This window comes from Leuresthes tenuis, unplaced genomic scaffold, assembly GCF_036924035.1.
Source record: "Leuresthes tenuis unplaced genomic scaffold, fLeuTen1.0.hap1 SCAF_21, whole genome shotgun sequence".
Classification (NCBI taxonomy): Eukaryota; Metazoa; Chordata; class Actinopteri; order Atheriniformes; family Atherinopsidae; genus Leuresthes; species Leuresthes tenuis.
The window spans coordinates 26,235,175-26,255,580 of record NW_027325375.1 but is presented as its reverse complement, the minus strand read 5'-3'; the positions used below and the strand labels follow the sequence as shown (position 1 = coordinate 26,255,580).

The following is a 20,406-nucleotide window of genomic DNA, read 5'->3' as shown; positions in this document are numbered from 1 at the left end:
GATGTAGGAAGAGTCATGAAAGCCCATGTCAACTTGTGTTGGATGAAAATAAATTCTATGCATCAGTGTCAAATATTTTCAGCACCAAATGATAGCCATCTTTTGAAAACTGCTGCGACAACATGAATATAGCATTGTTAGATCTAGTTGTTGTGTGATTCACAAAAATATCACTCAGTAAAGTTCAGAGGTGTCAGTTGTGTTAGGTTGCTAATCATACCCTGCATCTATGACTGTGGTTGTTGTGAAAAGGCGCTGCACTGTGCTGTCTCTGGAGATGGGAGGTCTTTGAAGTTATGCAATGGAAATTTTACCTTTAACACTGTTTTTCTTTTCTCTTTTTTTATGAACATTGATTGAGCATTCAGTATATCATTAAATAAAAAATAAAGATGAGTTTCAATAGCTCAAGCACTGGGTCTAAATGGGGGGGATCAAGACATCTGGACATGTTGGTGTATTATATAGTGCATTATTCTATTTAAGGATAACAGTAGTCTGCCTAATCCCGTCCTGCACACACACACAAATATTCACACAACTGCAAATGACACAGAAACCTAAAGACACACTATCTTTCTATCCCAAGACTATATTTTTTTCTGTTTGTAATCCCCCCTGAGCCTATTAATATTTCTGTTTCCATGGCAATTTCAGTCTTGTACAGATAAGAGGAGATAAGAGCATAAGGAGTAGAGAGATAAGAGCAAGTGACCTGCAGAGATCAGAACACTGGAGGTCAGACAGGAGAGCAGAAGGAAGTAACAGAGAAATGGACCTCGCTTGCTCAACTATACTGTCAAACAGATAATACATAAATAAATATAACAGGCCATCACAGTCATCTGGTAGTATGACAAATGGACAATTGTGTCAAATTTTAACCCCCAGAAAAGTTACAATGCAGCAATATCAAGAAACAAAATGTATTCTATATTGCATCTGTACCTTTTTCATAAAACACATTAATATTGTCCATGATTGGCATCTATGTATGTATGTATGTATGCATAAACTATGTATATCTATATATCTATATACCGATATATATAGATGTATAGATATACTGTATCTATGCTTCAAAATTAGAATCAACATCGCTCTATATTTTTTCCTCACAATAACAATTCTGCAGCGAACGAATGAGGAAAAAAAATAATGACAGAAAATAAAATCTGCAACAAATTTTTCAGTACTATTTAGCTTTTTTGCAGGCCAGACTGATGACACAACAACTTAAGCCATTCACATCATGGAAATCAGATATAATGTTACTGTCTTTTGAGTAAATCACAGCAAATCACTGTAGCTGACAGCACAGTACTAAGTGACAGTTTAAAAGCTGTTGTGCACAGTGACAACATTTATGGAAGAACTGAATTATCCTTTTTCAGAGCCCTAAAACAATACAGCACACCAAGAATACATTCCTTTAAGACCATCTAGACAGCATTTACTTTTAGTTGGGGCTGTGTTTACCTGTTTGTTGTTATACTTCAGTTGACTGGTCTTGTAGCTGTAATCAGAATACTGGTCTGAGCCGGTGGAGTTGTCATCTCCTCCTGTTCCGACAAAGGTGTTGGCTGCAGGGAGGTCCTGGACGGCCTGGTGCTTCTGAGATGCTGAGGGGGACTGAGCTTGCAGCTGGATGGAAGGTAAGGGAGAATTGGAGCGGTAGTGCCTGCCTATATCAGGGCTTCCTGGTGAATATGTTAAGGGAAGGTGTATCCTTGGGCTATCATTGACTCCATCAAGGTTAAACTTGAGACTTTTTTGAAGGCTGACCTCCTCCTCTTCCCCAAGTGGTTTCGGGGATTTCTGGGGTTTGCCTTTCCTTCCTCGTTTTCCTTTGGTGTTCTTTGGTGCCTGCTTGGGTGCATATAAGTCTTTTGTTTCTTTTTTGCCAGCCTGATAGCCACTCTTTGTTTCTCTTTGAATGCGGTGTCGAATAAACACCACCACCAAGATCAACATTACAACACCTGCCACACCTGCAAGGCTTCCAAACAAAATGTTACTACGTTGTGCAGCAAAACCATTGTCGGGATCACCAGCAATGTCTCTGTCCAGTGGAGTGTAAAGACTGTGTCCAACTAGGGCTTCCACTAAGCTGACATTTGAAATGGTTTCATTGACATAGATGTGAACCAGGGCAGTGGCGTGGCGTGCAGGCTTCCCCCTATCACTAACTCGCACCACCAGGCGATGTAGTCCTCCGTGTTTGCGGGTCATCTCCTTTGCCAGCGTGATCTCTCCACTAGAGGGGGAAATGCGAAATAACTGGTAAGGGTTTCCCCCAGCAATACTGAAGACAAGTTCTGCATTTGGCCCACTGTCCAGGTCTTCAGCCTCTACAACCTCAACATGGCTATCTGGGGAAGCTAGAGGGGACAAGAGCCTGAAGGAGGAGTTGGAAGGCTTTGTAATCACAGGATCATTGTCATTTTCATCCAGTACATTGATGGTAACACCCACATATGAGGACCTGGGTGGTTCACCCCCATCCACTGCCTTTAGACGGAATGTGTAGCTACTTTCTTTCTCCCTATCAAAAGAGATGCTTGATAGAATTGTGCCTGTTCCATTTTGAACAATAAACTTCCCCCCGTCGGGTTCTACAGAGAGGTGAACATGAGCGTTTTCACCTTTGTCCATATCCTGGACTGTCACCATACCAACTGGACTGAGCGGAGGCATGTTCTCCAAAACTGAAAAGCTGTAGCCACTAAGCATGAACTTGGGGTCATTGTCATTGCGGTCAAGAACTCTTATCACAACAGTTGCTGTTCCTTTATGAACAGATGAGCCTTTATCTGCTGCAGTGACCCGAAACTCATAACGTTCTTTATGTTCACGATCAAGCGGGCTTCGAGCTCTTACTTCGCCTGTGTTTGGGTCTATCTCAAACAAACCTTTGATGGATGAGTCTGCAACAATATTATAGAGGAGCTCTGCATTAGTGCCACTGTCAGCATCTGAAGCAGTAACGTCCAAAACCTTCTCCCCTGGTTGGTTTTCTTCTGCAAAATCAACTTCAAATAAGGTTGGGGAGAATATTGGGGAGTTATCATTCACATCAGTCACCTGGACCTTTAAGGAGTTTGTACTGGAGAGTGCTGGGTTTCCAGAATCCACGGCAACAATCTCTACTCTGTAATCCCTGACTCTTTCGTAGTCAAGAGGCGTGGTGGTCTGTAGGAAATATTTCCTCTTGTTGTCACTGGTCGAGTCGCTGGCTGGGCGCAACTGAAAGGGCACATCTCCCGCCACCACACAAGTCACAACGGCATTCTCTCCTTCATCTTTGTCAGACACCTGCACCAAAGCAACAGCTGTCCCGACTGGCATGTCTTCTGATATATTAGCCACTCCTTCACTGTGAGTCACAAGACCAATCCCACGGATTTCCACAGCAGGAGCATTGTCATTTTGATCAGTCACCTCGATGGTTACAAATGTCTTAGAACTTTTAGGTTGAGGACCCTTATCCCTTGCCACTACGTAGAAGGACAAGCTGCTGATTTCCTCCCTGTCCAGTGGTCCTTTGACATAGATAACACCAGTGGATCGATCAATCCGTAAGAGTTTTGGCACTGGGTCTACTGCTTGGTGAAGGGTGTATTCAATTTCTCCATTAGGGCCCATATCCGAGTCATTTGCTTTGACCTACAATTAAAACATAGTCTCTGATTAAAAGTGTAAATCGCATGCCTTAAATCAGAGTTAGATGTAAAGCAAACCCATCTAGGTTTTCCTACGCTAATAATTGGTTAATTAATAAACTAATTACTTAATGAAGGGGAGTTTGATCACTTCAAAGAACAGCATGCACATATGATTTAGGAAGATGTCTTTATTGGATTTCCCCTTTGCTTTTGATACTTATGCCACTGCTGCTGTTTTTTTTCCCCCTTTCTAGATTAACAGGAAAACATACGGTGAGATATTAGAGCTGCTGTTTCTTTCATGACAGTCAGTGAAGATTTCACAGCAGTATGCTGAGAAAATCCCACACAGAGCATCTTACGCCTACACTTTGACATTGTGCTAGTCTTACTCTGTTTCCACAAGCGCAATAGCACAACAAGCAATAAGCAGCTTAATTACCTATAAAAGCACAATGTGCTAAAGCTCTGATACTTCTAATATGACTTTAAAACGTGTATTAGAAGTAAATGAAACTTGCATATAACTTGTTTCAGAGAAAGAACACTTTGGTTTTCCCAAAGCTATACTTTAGAGGGTAATTTCTTTTCCACATTTAGATTAGTTAGTGGTTTTTACTATTTCAAATGGCACAACTAGAAAAAAGAAAATATGCATCTTGATACTGGATTTACAAATGAACACTTTTATTTCTAAAGCTTCCGTAGCAATATGCAAAAAGCTAATGTTCTCAAAACATTTTGACAAACTATAAATTAATTGCTGTATTTATTAGCAGCTGAAAATAGTATCAGCAATTGTGTAAATAAAGCAGAGCAAACAAATTACTTAGCAATCCATTACTTTTTCCATTTACATAAGGTAGAAAACGTATTTATATTTACATGAGTAAAATCTTACCTGCAACACAGAGTGGCCCACTGGACTGTTTTCTGAAACTTCTGCTTCATAAGAAGACTTTTCGAACTTTGGTGAGTTATCATTAGCATCGGTTACGACTACTCTAAGCAAAGCACTGCTGTAGCGCTGGGGGTTCCCTCCATCCACTGCCTTGATGGTGAGGTCATAAGAATCCTTTAACTCACGATCTAAGTTGCCGAGGACAATGAGCTGTGGGAGCTTCCCTCCCCTGTCATCAGCCACTTGTAAACCAAATAGGGTTGCTGCATCTGGCCCTGCAGTCAGCGCATAGTCAGCCACTCCATTCCTGTCTGAATCCCTGTCTGTAGCTAGAGGTATAGAGAATAATGCCCCCATTATGGTGTTTTCGGGGACAGAGATGGTAAGCACAGAGGAGGGAAACTGTGGGGTGTTGTCATTGATATCCTGCACTTCGATGCGTCCTTCAATAAGTCGGGGGCTCTGGTTTTGTATCAGATCTGTCACTGATACTTCAAATTCCAGGTAGCAGGGCTTGCCCTTTGCCAGGGACCGGCAGTCCCTTAGGGTCTCTCTGTCTATGGGAATCTCTGTTGTGAAAATGTCTCCTGTCTTCCCATCGACACGAAGATAAGGGGCACCCACCTCTAGCTTGTAGAGGTGACCTGAATCTGGCAGCCCCTGGTCTGCTGCCAGGCTACCAATAAGAGTGTTGGGAGGCTGCTCCTCCTGGACGCGGTACAGGATACTGCCTTCAGCAGAGCCACAGTGCAGCACCACGACCCAAAACAGTACTACTCGGAAATTCAGTTCCATCAGGTCATCAGAAGATCTGCCTGAAAAAATGACAAAGAGAATCAGGGTCAAGATTATGTTAATTCCTTTAAGATAGCATTCTTCAATATTCTCCAATAAACCACTTTCTATATGTCACAATTTCCACAGGTGAAGATTACATAAGTTTTACTTTAAAGTGACATATTGGAGCCCACATCAGCAACTCTTAGAGAGCACAGATTAACACTTATTCAGCCGGGACATGAAAAAAAATCTTCATTATATTGCTGTGTTGTAGCTGTATGGATGTAAAATGTTTTAGTTTTGTCAATAAGTTGCACAGAACTTAAAGCAGGCCTCGAGGCAACGCAAAAGGGATTTTTTTTCCCTTCTTAATGCAGTAATAACCATATCCCAGCATGGTTTCTTCGCTTTCCCAGAGCTTCAAGAGTTTCAATGGATATCTCTGTTTTATGAATTTCATGTTGGAATTAATGTCGGAACATGAAATTATATCTTATGAGCTCCGAAACAGAACAAACTAGAAGGCCAGTGTGAATTGTTGCAGCAGAGTAATCAAATAAAAATATAATACAAAATCTCAATCTCACAACCTAAGAGACTCATTATTTCCGTATTACACTATTACACATTGAGCGGGGAAGCAATCTAGCTCCAAAATAACCTATAGTACAAAACCTACCCTCAAGAACAAATCCTTTCTAACCTGACAAGATATTGTCCATTCAGAGAGATGAGCTTTTCTATGTTTTCTCCCAAAAAAAGCCCTTTAACGGTAGTTGAGGGTTTTTATTGTTTTTTTTTTCTCAATGCAGATTATGCAACTTTGTCATTATCGTCACATACAGTCTTGAACAATGAACAATTCAAAAATTTATATCTACACTGCATTGCTACAGGCTAGCTCAAACACTGCAATCATTAGGATTGATATCGAATCTTTCAACTCTGTAATTACAACTCATTACTTGAGTGTCTTCTTTGATTCTTTGATTTCTGTCTTTAATTTTCTTTTTTTCTTTTCTCCACAGCAATAATTCTAAATGATAATTACTGTGTTTTTACTGAGAGTCTTTGTCTGTGTGTACAGAGTGGCGATTATCACCTGAAATGGGAGCAAAACATTGAGGTTAAGTGTCAAGGTCTAGTGCACTGGAAAACCTAAAAGTGGAAACATTTTCAAACTTTTGCCTGCATGGTGCATCAGGGAGTGCACTGACGACTGTAATCATGCATTGCTCATTTTGATGCTGTCAGTGCTGCTGCCGTGTGTGGAGTTTATTTCCGTGGGTTTGTGTTAGTGATGCACTGTTTGAAAATACTGATCGATACCGCCTGTTATGGCCCAAGGATTAGTCAGACTAGACCAATCCATATTCAATACTGTTTCTTAGCCACTGTCTTAATAATAGTAGAATAATTCAATTTCCCTTACTTTACTTTAATCACTAAGCTCAATAAAAGATCAATTTTGCACAGCCTATTAAAGAATGTTAGTGCACTAACTTCTTAGGATAAAAATTTATGTTTAATTGAAGTGTTATATTACTTAAAACCAAAGAATATGGTTCCAGTTGCTGTCAGAAAATGTTATTACATAGGTGTCTAGTATAGTTTAGGAATTAGAGAACGAACAAGCAGAATCAAAGCACACTCAGTTGCTGTGGCTTATTGCTCATATAGATAAGCCTAATTACAGTAAGCAAATAATGTAATTCAAAACAGAATAAGTACAATGTGCATCTGCTCTTAGAAAACAGTGTTGTGTTTCAGAACTAAGTAAAGCATGCATATCAGACAGCAAAACACAAATGTACAAAAATCCAATGACTACATTACAATTGGAAGTGCAGGTTATTGATGCACTAATTGCTCAGTCATTGACGTGTCCCCTTTCAGCATTTGCAGGGGGAACCTCTGGTCAAAGCAGTCATAACCGGTGAGTGTGCTTTGTGTTGATGTGTGCAAGAAAACAAAAAGACAGGCTGAAGTAAAATCATAATCAGCATGTAAATTGGAAACACATTTAGGTCAACACATCAGCATTGTGAAACCATTTCTAAATCTAACTGTAAAGATTCAATTTAGCTCTTATTGTATTTTCACAACAACATGTTCAATAAAGAAATGTAGAGGGAAGAAATGTGAATTGCAGAGGCATTTTATGATATTGTCAGTGGAAAAATATAATTATACTTCACTTTTAAAATTGCAGAGTATGATACATATAGGTCTAATAGTTTGTGCTTTAACCTACTTGACACATGCATCTTTTTCCATCTCTTTCTCTTAATATTCACGGTTGAAATCGAGTTATCTTTAGAAAATGGCCACTCAGAAATGAAAATCATAATTGATTCCATAATGTTTTGTTTAGCTGGGACTGTCCCCCTGCTATTACAGCCACTTCTACAATGAATAAGCCTGCTTTGATAGTGACATGATTGTTATGGTTGATGACACTCATGACTTAATGTCTTCCAGTTGGCCTCATGCCTGTCTTCCAGATGGCACTGTGCCTGGCAGCCCACTGAATTGGTGCTCTTTTTTTCTTTGTTTACATTGACATTAAAATTCATGTTCTTTGTAAAATTGGTGGGTTTTTACTCATTGAATATCATTAACAAACTCCCCTTATTATTATTTTTATTTCATTTTCTCAAATTCCACAGCTACAGATCTATCAGGAGCTGGATGGCATCAAATTTCTTTTCACCACCTCAAAGTACTCCGAGAATGTGGCTGGGGGAACTGTACAGAGATTTTTCTCTACTGGATCATATGAGACTTCTAATACTGCTGTATGTTTCACAGGAGTTCATACCTGGGCAGTAAAAATGGATCAATTTGAACTGCTGAGGAGAACTAGGAGGGACATTTTCTGCATCTCAGCGTTATTTCTAAAGAAAAAAAAAGACAACTTATCATCTGTCATCCCAGATGGTGTGGTAGACCCATAAGACTGTAAGCTGATTTAGGAAGATCACAAATCAACCCAAATTAAATGGAGAAGGAATAAGAGGTGAGTGCAAATGTTTCTGTCTTGTAGAGTTTGGGTCACCTGCATGAAACATGACAAGTATTGACTGAGACATAGGTAATGCAAAACATATATATATATATATATATAGATAGATAGATGTATATGTGTGTGTTTTGTTTTCTTTTGTTTTTTTTTGTGTGTGTGGGTGCTTTTTGGTAATGTCGCAACTGGGGAACTTTCACTAATACTTGGGCAAGCCTTCATACAAGCTCTGTTGATGCCTTCCACTATGATTTTCCGTAATGTAAAGCTATTAGGGCGCTGGAATGCCAAGAAGACACGTACTGTACAGCATTTTTTTCCTACCGCAATTTGCTGCAAAAAGCAATATGTACTGAGCTAGACTGAGATTACTGAACATGATCCAAATATTCTAAATAAATGGCTTTTCAAATACAATCCAAGCATCAATTTTCTGACTGAGGAGAGATCTTTAAATCTAATAATGAATAAGCACTCAGCACAGGCATATGCTGTGATGGTTTCAACATTGAGAAAAACTAAAGGCATCCTGTGTGACAGAATGAAAGAGGACCCACAAAGAAAGTCTGCCTGATGGGCCCACTTCCTGATTTTGAGGTCACAACAAAAAATACTGTCAGTGAAAAGCTGTTTAGCATGAGACCAAGAGGACATCAGACAAATACTGTCATGTTGTAAAAGCAGTGCCTGGTTAAAACCAAGATTATTAAAACTATCAGGGTTGTTACAGGAAAATACAAGTCAACACAATAATTCATGCTCATAATATCACATGGGAATGTGTTGTTATTTGTACTAAACTTTCACTAAAATGTTAAGTAATCTGAATGTGAACAATTGATGCAAGGATAGGTTACTATCCCATAACAAAGTGCCTCTTTTCCTGTTACTTCTGATCTCTTCTTTAACTCACAGATCTACCCATTGCCTCCAGTGCTATATTTAATGAGGTGAATTCCTCCCAGGAACATCTTCTCCTTAAAAGCTCAGCAGCCGGTGCTGCTGCTTTGGTCCTTATGAAGGAGAAGGTGAAAAACCTCACTTGCCGCTAAGCATCAGTCAAACTACAAGTCTGATTGAGTCCCTCATGGTACCCCCACACAGTGCACCTCCCAGCTGACCCCATTGCTCAAGAGAACATTTCAACTTCTACAAGTCAACATCATGGCCAATTTCAAATTGTGCAGTTGTTCCCAAAAAGACACTTTCTGCTCTAATGAGGCAAGTGCTGAACTCAGCCATAACATTGACCTCTGAGAAACTGGGACCACCCTAGCTTACATGCCAGACCCACTCCTACATGGGCTGGAGGAAAATACAGATATAGCTCTACCACTGTTGAGAATCCTGTACATTCACTCTGACTTTGAGACTCCATATGCATCTTGCGGAAGAAACTTTTGCAATACAGGCACTTGTCAAACTGTCTTCGGGAACTCTGTATTATGAGGTAAGTGTTAGGGAGTCATTCTAAGGACAAGGAGTTGTGATACACAGTAAGTGCAAATGAACCAGCAAATATCCTCTTATCAATGAAATGCAATACATATAATAATAAATTTCAAATGTATTTTTAAAAAACCAGCAGGTGGAACCAGCAGATCCTATGTTAACCTTATTATGCTTGTATAAGTATGTATGATTAATAGAGAAAATACAGGGTTGAAGATAGAAGTAAAATTAGTGATTTCATTCAACATAAGTTCTATGGAGACAATATAATTTAATTCCTGATTATAACACTATCAGTAAAGTTCTATTTTTGCATTATTTTAAAAGGCACTTAAGTAGATGAAAAGTATTAAATGTGTTATAGAATATATTTGGATGGAGAAGCAAAAAGGACAAGAGAGTTGTGTGGCTTAACATACAAGTGTGCCATGTCATAATAGAATAAATAAAAAAGGATGTAAAAAAATGAAAAATGAAGAACAATGTAATCATGTTGCAGAACATGTGTGCCTGTTCTGGTTGCCATAGAGACAGACTATCCACAGACTGAGTCAACTCACCAAATACACGACACTAGGTGACATTTGCTCTTTAAGTTGGCTGCTCAGGTCCAGCAGATATGACTCAAGCGCAGACCTAACTGAGGCATAATTGTAAATAAGGATCAGGCTTGTGTCAAGAAGAGTTGGTCATTATCAAATGAATTATTTGTACTAATTTCTTGTTTTGCAGTACATACAGGAAATATTTCTTATTCTGTAGTGCCACCGGAGCCCTGCATAACCAGCATTTTCACCTGTTACCTGCCACAAATCAAGTTCTTGAATTCCTGCTGTAGGTTGTGCTCGTCGTTGCTCAGCTAGCGTGGAGAGATAACGGATGATTTAATGATTTTCTCAAGTGATGTGATTTGATATATTGGCTGACTCTGCGCCTTTAGCTAGTATAACAGGTAAAATCCATTACCCTCCCTCCAGCATGATTTATGATGTGTAGTATCCTAGCTATAAGTCTCCTTACACAGCTGATCTACCAATAGAATTTACTGCAAAATGTTAGGTTGTACACTTCTACTGACTGCAAACTCTGGCCAGTGGTAACGAGAAAGCAATGGCCTTTGGTTGGGAACATTTGCTCAGGGCATGGCCATTTAATTTTACTATATGTAGGCTGAGTCACACAAAAACACTGATGAAGGGTCACTGCAATCACACACTTTGAGAGTGTGTGTGAGAGAAACTCCCATTAACTACACTGAGATCAAAGAGACTGTATTCAGACATTACTAGATTTCTTTGGAGGGAGGAATGTACACACTGACAGTTCCCATCATTTATATTCGTGGTTGGTTTTAGTCACGCACACGCACACAGATCAGTTTCCTGGGTTTTCTTATACTATAGATATATAGATAGATAGATAGGATATGGGGTAAATTGTGGGTAGAGGCCTGTTTTGATCTGCTCTGTTTTGACGGCCTTGTAGCCTCGCCTACTGTATGTGTGGGAACTTGGACCGACATCACAATGTAGTGCAGACTATTAAAATGTGCCTGGTGGTCGGTGAAGTGGCGAGAAACAACACCCAGAATCCCACTGGGGAGCACAAGAGACTACCCATGCGGATGCACTGATCAAAGATTTTATTCCTCCAATTAGAAGCACGAATCTTCCCAAAGGAAGATTAAAAAAAAAACTGTCGACTAATTATTAAAAGGCTTCCTCAGAATTATTTCCGTCGATAATGTTTCACATGAGTAAAGAGCGCCAAATAAATGACGATTAGTCTGATGTTGGCAGCAAGTGTGAAGTAAAAGGCGAGAGAGGTTTGATACAATTGGATCACATTTTCTGCCTCGAAGAACCATAATGGTATTATAAAATGCAATTAGCCGATCGCCAGGACAGATCAGATTGAAGCGCAAGCACTCGCGATGTCGCTTAAATGTACCGATATGCAGACAAGCCATCACTCACACAGGCTGGAACTTCAGTCTCCCGGATGTGTCTTAATTGAAATGCATCGTCTAATCAATCATGCGGCGCATCCTTATTGTGGGTGACATATCTGGACTGCTGCCTCTCCGCCACAGTATCCTGTCAACCTGTAACACCTAGCAGCTGCTGTCTTCGGCTGCGCTTGACTGTTTTACTGTAGGCTAAAGTGCTGCACGGACAACTTGTTGTATTAAAAGATCTACTGAGTCACGGCCAGCGAAAATACAAAGCGCTTCAGATAAGTAAGTGATATTATAAAAAGAAACTTCAGCTACCATGCCAACCCAATAAAAACTTTTTGGGATACAGTAATATCAGTACCTGAGCCAGAGACTTGTATGTGAACGCTTCTCGCGTTGGGAGCCGATATGTCCAACGATGCTGCCAGGGGCAGGTGTCCAACCCCCAATCCTCCGTCACAGTACCAGAATCAATTCAGCAGCCACAAAATCCAGCCTCAGTATTGAGAAGTTTCTTCATCAAATTCGGAGTCCTCTTCCCGGCGTCTTCCGGAAATCTTGCGGAACATACAGCCTTCTGTCAGCAAGAAGTTAGGGGCAGTTTTTGTGGAATTAGGTTGCTTTAAAACAGAGCTGAAAAACGAAGAGCGTTACTCCATAAGGGGACCCCACTGCGTCCCATTTTCAATCCTCAAATAACTGATCCCTGCCAATATATGCACTGGCTGTCGCATCCCTTTTTGTCCAAGTTTCTCAAGCGCTTTCCCTTGATGTAAGTGGCTCAGAGCGCACTCTAAAGACTCACTGGATTTCTAAACCACAGCAACACAAATGTCATTTCTGCAGCGTTAAACGGAGCGGCAAACCGGTTCTAAACAAGAAGCCCATCTGAAGCATTTCCAGAGAGCAAGTGGTGAGATACTGTGGGGAGGTTAGTTGCTCCCCTCTCTCCGTCTCTCCTCCTCTCTCTACTAAGAGCGTGGGAGGAGGTGGGGCTCCTATCCACCGCAGCGCACAGCAACTTCACACTCAACATCACATTATGCCACGGCTGCCTGCCGGAAAATTATGTGATTCCAACAGTTTAAGAATATCTCATCAAACTGGGTCACCTCAGACGGGGGAATGTACCTTATTAAATAAGCGCATCATGCAATCACTTGTGCCTCTCTTGTACTATTTTTCTTCTCGCTGCAAAGCGATCACTGTTTCTGTTGATAGAAAAACTGACTGAACGGCCTGTCTAAATTTGATGTAACAGGTAGTGTGCACTGACACTTTACTTGTTGATATGCATTTCATGTAGCAAAATGAGTGGCCTAAAATGGGAGCTTTTTGGTCACTATTTATTCATTTGGCGCCACCCTCAGGCGGTTAAAATAAGGAAGAGAAGTAGTGTCTGCTTAGAAAATTAGAGGGGTTGAATGTTAAAACCGTGCTTGTTGCACACTATAGGGTAATGTTGTATTATTTCCAGTGAAGACTATCATAGAAGTGATAAATGTAAAATTATATGGTATTTGTGCGCATTGAGATACACAAGTCAGAACTCACATAAGTGTTAAAACCTCAGCAGTGTAATAAAAAGAAGAGAAAACAAAAAAACAATTCTTTTGCTGGCGGCTATAAATCAGCATGGCTCAGCAGGGAGTGAAATCCATCCCATGCTACAGTAACTCTCTTCCTTTCTTCCCCTAAACACTGACGCCAGTGATCATAACTGCTTAAGCATAAAGCAATGGACCAGGAGCAATGAGTCAAGCGCGGGGTTTGTCACAAAGGAAAGCCTTGAGCAATGCACACCCGAGAAAACTTGATTTCCTATCTTCCCCAGCCATTCTCTAGCAAGAGTTTATCAGTGTTTCCAGTCTGTGATCCTTTACTCCTCCCCCATCTCTCATTAGCAGCAAACACACAGCTGTTGGGTTACCTCTCCAGGGCTCCCCATTAAGAGCTGCCACTCAGGCTTACAGTGTCCCTGAGCCAATCATATTAGAGCTCCCGCCCACGCGCCGCCACTGCTATATGTTGCTTTTCAAGAGCCATTCTAATAACGTTTAGGTGTTTTCACAGGAGGTCTGAACTCGTCTGAGAAGAGAGTAGTTATGGTTAGAAAGAAGAACGTTAGAGGGAGAAAAATGAACATTCCATGCAAATAAATTGTGACAATTGGGTAATAATTAGGAAATTATTTGTTAGAGTGACCAACAGAACAGAGTGAAATTAAAAGCATCATCTGTGTGATTCATAGGTATGGGCACAGCAAAGTCACAGTTTCCTGTTTAATTAAAAAGTATGTCTTTTGAATGCACCACATATAGGCCTGTTATTAACGTGATGTGAGTGACAGGGCTTTTATCAGGTATGCTGCATTCACATTAAGTCAGACAGCAGAGGCGGACCAGGGCTGAAAATCAACAGTGGCATTGTGTGCTTCAGGTGAGTGTGGGCTGAAACACAGCTTCATGAGTTGCCTTTATTACTCAGTGTGGAGAGCACAGGCTGGTTTGTTTCTCTCTCACCTCTTCCTGGTGGTCATATTTAGATAAGAGAGGGAAAACCAGGAAAAGGCAAGGTTAATAGGTAGAGGAAAGATCAAAAGAAAAGCAGAGAAAGGCCTCAAACTCTTTGAAATTACCCAAAAGAGTGCACACCATGCAGTATCTGGCCAGCACATTGTCTGCAGCCAGTATACTGAAAATTACAGCCTCATACTTTTGCTCAGATTTTTTTCCAAAGTGGACCTAGTCCAACCAACACGTTCAACAAGCATCAATTTGCCAAGTTTTCTCAGAAATAGGCTTTTTGAGGCCCATCTCCATTTACATCTATTGATGCTGGAAACTTTGAAGCTCGGCAGGCTTGACTACTCCATTGGCAGACTGAGTTTTAGAATTGAGCTCATGGTTTGTTTGCTTTTGTGCTGCAGCATGTGAATGTGATCTGTACATTTACATCTATACGCTCATACCGTTCCTCCTTTTCCAAACATACTCACTTTGATGGGAGACATGTAAAACACCCATCCCCCCCCAAAAAAAAGAGAAAAAAAGAAAAGAAAACATTGCAAAAGCATGAAATACAAAAACATATCTAAAGCAAGGAAGCTGTGATACGAAAGACTGTCAGGTTACAGGTTGAAGAGAAAATCCAAAATGAATTAAAACGAACAAAACAAACTGCTCTAGAAAAATGTTTGAATGTTTACAACAGTCTGATTTCTCAGCATCCATTCCAGTTTTAACTTATTCCCCTAAAAAGCCAACTTACAAAGTAAACTCAAAATCTTTCATGTGCTGGTCTAATAAGAAATTAGACCGCATATGTTTTCTTTGAGCTCTTCTTATTCTTCTTCAGTTAAGGGAGCTTTATATCTGTTGACTAGAGTCTGTCGTTTGAAGGAAAGAAACAATCAAACCTGTAAGCAGACATGTGTCTCTTTGTGCATCTAACACACACAGATGGAAATCACAAAACTTAACCTCTCATTTCCAAGAAGTACTGAATGCAGCATTTGAGAGATGAGAGTACCCACTGTGACGTACGGACAGACGTGCTAAGACATTTAAGCCTCAAAGGCTTTATAGTAAGGCAGCAGTTGTGCTGTAAGTGATCCAGTGCAGATTTACTCCTTGAATGTCACGAGGGAAACTAAATAAATGAAGAAACAGACAGAAAGACAGAGACATGGTTCCACTGTGGAGAAAAGTATCTACTATCTTTCTTCCCAGCCCAGTCTCACCAAGTACATCCACATGTCCAAAACATAGTGGTGTCATAATATATGCTGAAATGGCAGCATCTCCAACAGCTGTAGGGGAGTGTAATTGTGGCCTAATAGGAATTACAACCCATGTATAGTAATATTTTTCATCTGTAACCATGTATTTTTGTAACATATTGACATAACCATGTGCTCTGATACTAACTCAATTTGCAGGTAAGAGTGCATTAGAAAGGATTTGCATGCAGGTATGAAGTGAAACAGTGCAATGACTGGAAAATATCAATTGGGATGAATCTTGAACGAGCAATTTGTTGCACTAAATTCCATGAATTAGCACCTTTCACCAACTCCTCTTTTCTGTGTCTGGACAAATATATACTACTACAGAGTCACATATTATCCCAAAGGATAACATATGGAGGCAAACTGAAAGTGCATCTGTGCAGGGAATAAGTAAGGAAAATGTGGTCATTCTACAATTTTAGATCCTTTGCTGTGAAGCTGCAACATTTATAGCTGTGAACCAACAGCTATTGTATGTTCTGAAATGAGATTAGGTTGTTCTTACATTTTCTTTTCTATTACTGCTGATATCAAGAATATGTCACATTCAAACCTGCAGCAATATCATGTGGAATTGAAGCAGTCACAGATGTTAACAGCTGTTACATTACCAGTCTATGATGAATTTTCAATACATAGATGTGAAATGATCCCTATTTTTTAAATAAACACAATTTATTTAAAGGAAAGCTAACAGAAAGAGAGGTCCATTTATTTAGCTGAGGGGGAGATGAATGAAATAGCCCAGACTATTTTATAAAGTGACATAAAAGATATACAACATCAGATCTAAACAACTCTCTAACAAGCCAAATGTAGATAAATGATGAAAAATGGTTAATGGTTGGCAAATAATATAAATGGTTGGGATATAGCTTGATGTGAGCAGCCGCCGAAGCCATTAGAGAAGCTAGATTGAGGATGATGAATAGTTTCTCTGAAACTAACCATCATGCTCAGTGACATTTTATTCAATTTTTATCAGCATTTCCTAAAATTCAATCATCTTTCTTTTGTACCACGTCCAAATTCACAACAATTTTTCTGGAAATTTCTGGATTTAATTCATATTCTTGTGTTTAAAATGTGTAGCTTTCATTAATGTAATTCTAATTATAGAAAGTCAAGCTTCCTATTTTTTTTCCCTTGAATGATCCACAAGACTTTGTTGTGGTACCTGACCTGGATGCATTGATGGATGGGCACAATATATCTACATCAGGTTTAGATTTGTGGAACCTTAATAAACAGATTAATACACAATTGTAGGGACAGAAATGCCACTTGAACATGCGCTGTAAAATGACATTTTGTCTGAAAATTCCTCCAGGTAATATGTTTTCCAAGTCAATAAAAAGTAAAACTTGAAATAAACAAGCGAATAACAGAGAAACCATCATTCTCCAACAGCTGTCGTTATCTAACTTGTTAATGGTCATCAGATTTCCTCCTGGCAGGATGGCATCTGAGGAGATTTAAAAGAGGGGTGCTTATAAAGCTGTCAGCAGCACATGGACATTCACCATCACTCCTGTCATGATTTAGCTTGGTCTATCTGTGTGTGTGTGTGTGTGTGTGTGGGTGGGTGTGTTTACAATTACAAAGGCATAACGATTTACACTAACATCTCAACCAGCAAATGTCGAGTTTGTTATTGTTTCCCAACATGTGCATTTATCTTTTCTATATAGTATCATACATGAGGCAGGTGAACTTAGCAGAGATACAGGCACTGATGCATAACAAAACAACAAGAAATTGCATAAGCCAACAAAGCCAATAGGAGCTGAAACTCAGTCTTTATAAGGTGGAGCAGTAGTTCTTCAGGTACATTCATTCTTTCTGTGTAAGGTCTGATGCTTAACTCCCCCCTACCATCCCCAACGCTGTATATGTTGGCATGCATCTCATATGCATCCTCAGCTGCTTCTTATTTAGTGGACAGAATATACAGTGAACTTTAATCAAAACAAGAGAGAGCATTTGGACTTATGTTTGGCCCCATGTGGTTTAGTTAATTAACAGAATGGGCTCTCCAGCAGGCAGAGTATTAAGAAGTGGGAGGATCTGTATCACTCTTCCTTGGTGTAGAAAATGCAATTTCTGAATTCAGGAAAACATGGTACTTTGGAAATAGCTCCTTCATCTTCACTAAAGTGGACTTCAAACAATCAGCCAATGAATAGATTATGAAAACTAATAGTGTAACACTTTAGTAAGTGCACTGAGTATATGATTCTGTAGGGAGAAGTAATCCTGTTAGTGACATGTAAACATGCCTGTGTCTTATCCTAAGACATCCTCATCTTACACGGTACATGTTTTAGGGTTTCTCTTGTCTTTAGACATGTTATAAGCTACAGTAGTTTGCATTTCCTTCTTCTTGCTCATCTTCATGCTATGTTTGCCATTGGGCAGGGATTATATTCACATGATCCTGACAGTAAGGGATGCAATAGCAGCAACAATAACATTTCTGTAAGTAAAACAGTAGGCTTTAGAGGCTCCTGCTGTCATTTGCCACAGAACACAGCTGCTAACCCTGCACCATCAACAGAAGCTGGGAAATAGAGGAAGAGAGAAAATTAAGCTACTTAGCCTTTTAGTCGTGCTTTTTAAAAGATTAAATTATGTACACAGTTATAAATAAGTGCTATAGATTTCAATGGATTAGCAAATGGTAGCATTCATCCAGTTCTACACTTTAAATCTGGGACTTGCTAATTGAATTGTGGATCAAGTTTTTATTTCCTTTGTGAAAACATCAAAACTTATATTTTTTGGTGTATTGAGTCAAACCACTTTGTTCATTAGATAATTGATTTAATGGCAGTAGAACTATTTCAATGTCTTGATCTTTTAGTTGATATAATTGTGAGCTATGAGCTATGAACTTTAATATAGGTGCATTATAATTCACATGACTATAACATGTGTAGCATCTGCAGCCACTCAAAGGAATAGTGCAAGAGAAAAAAAAAGAACATTTGTGCTGTACATGTGGCAGTGTAAGACATATTGCTTCAGATATCTATTTTGTCACACTGATTCAAGCTGAATGAATACATGACAAAGACAATGGTAATACTTATAATAAAAACAAAATAAAAACAGATACCAGATTGGAATCTGTCCTGTATAATTAAGCTAGTTGTCAAGACTACATCAGCACTTGTCCCTGTGCATTATGGTGGACTATGTGGCATCAAAAAGGGAATTGTTTCTAAAACTTAACTTAAGCCATCATTTTTGTGCAGAAAATGTGCTGCCTCAAGTTTCTTTCTAACTTGATATAGATATGGCATCATGAAATCAATGTATGTTACCATGATCATTATGAGGCATGTCTATGTATTGGCTTAGATTTTGTTGTAATTTCTGGCTTTGATGTCTATGTCCTTGCACCCACTTTCTGTGTGTTGACACCCCCCTGCTATATACCCACAGACACATACACACACTCATAAAGCAGCAGTGATTCAGGTAAAGTGAAGGTAATGCTATTTGAGGCAAATGATTGACTTCTGACGACTGCATTAGTCCAGCCAGAAACTTTTTCCTAACTCCATACTTTGTGGTCTAAGTTATATACAATAGCAGTTTTAAGTTCCAGTCTGTAGCATAACGGCAAATCTACTAGTAGAGATCCAAAATATGTTAATTCTCAATAATATGGAACCGGCTAAATATAAGAAGTTTTCTAATTCCTATTCAATAACCAATTAAGAAAACGCACACACACACACACACACACACACACACATACACACACAGATATATATATATATATATATATATATATATATATATATACGGCAAGGTATTTTTTTGTTGGTTGAAATCTTAAAGTTTGCCACCTGATGTCACAAAATCTATACCCAGTGCTTAACATTTCAAACTAATTAATGAATCTCTATGAGCCAATATACCACTTATTTGATATTCATTCAGTGCAGTTTTTGTTATGACACCAAGAAGTCAATGTTTTGTGTTTGTGATATCTTATTTTATTTATATTTGACCCACTAATGATGCTTAACTCTTTCATTTTCTTAAAAAATAACATTTATACGTCTGACTATACTTAACACTGCATGTTTAATTTTTCTTAAGGAACATTCATTTCCATAATTACTGCATTATATCATTAAGTGTATGTGCAACAAAAGGATCTTACACTGAAAATGATCTAAATGGCAATGTATCATCTGAAAAAAAAAGTAGTTGTAGATGGCTGGACTAGATTTTTTTTATCAATGTACTGATATTTTCTTTGAATCATGTAATTTACCTTAACGATCACATCTCTACAGACATTTGGGGAACTAAACAGCAGTATATTTATGACAACACAAGATGAAAAACAAAACAATGTTTTCTCACTTGACATACAGACGCATTATCGTGTATGCAGCAAAGCAGTCCTAAAAGATGAGGTGTTCCTTTAAAAACAGCAGCTTTTACACCTAAGCCACCAATGAAAGAGGTTGACATGTGTACTGGTTCATTGGGTTTATGAATGTTTCCTCAACTAATTACATTAGCTGACTGTAGATATTGGCTGGAGAGGGAATAAATCCTCTTCTGAGGCTCACCCACGCAACTTTATAAAAACAAACTGTCGTCAGATAAAGGTAACACTACTTCAAAAACATAATCTTGTCCTTTTAAGCCACTATGCTAACATACTGTAGGTTGAGTACAGTATAAATTAACTTCTTTAAAGTGCAAGTGAAGCCAGTTCTGGTGTTTGCATGTAAATGTTTCTAAAATAATAGTTTTAAAACATAAAAGACTAGTTATTGATTAAAAGACTGATAACTATATAAATTGCACTAA

General features: G+C 39.1%; 1 protein-coding gene across 1 annotated transcript in view; it reads right to left on the bottom strand.

The window, feature by feature from the left end:
• Positions 1-12,668, bottom strand: part of pcdh1a (protocadherin 1a) — a 77,268-nt gene extending 64,600 nt beyond the window's left edge. The window contains exons 1-3 of the mRNA XM_072375527.1: positions 12,139-12,668; positions 4,567-5,381; positions 1,480-3,666 (exon numbers count right to left, since the gene is read on the bottom strand). Coding sequence (XP_072231628.1) covers positions 1,480-3,666; positions 4,567-5,361 — 2,982 coding nt within the window. The 5' untranslated portion in view covers positions 5,362-5,381; positions 12,139-12,668. The remainder of the gene's footprint in view (positions 1-1,479; positions 3,667-4,566; positions 5,382-12,138) is intronic.
• Between the last annotated feature and the right edge of the window lie 7,738 nt (positions 12,669-20,406).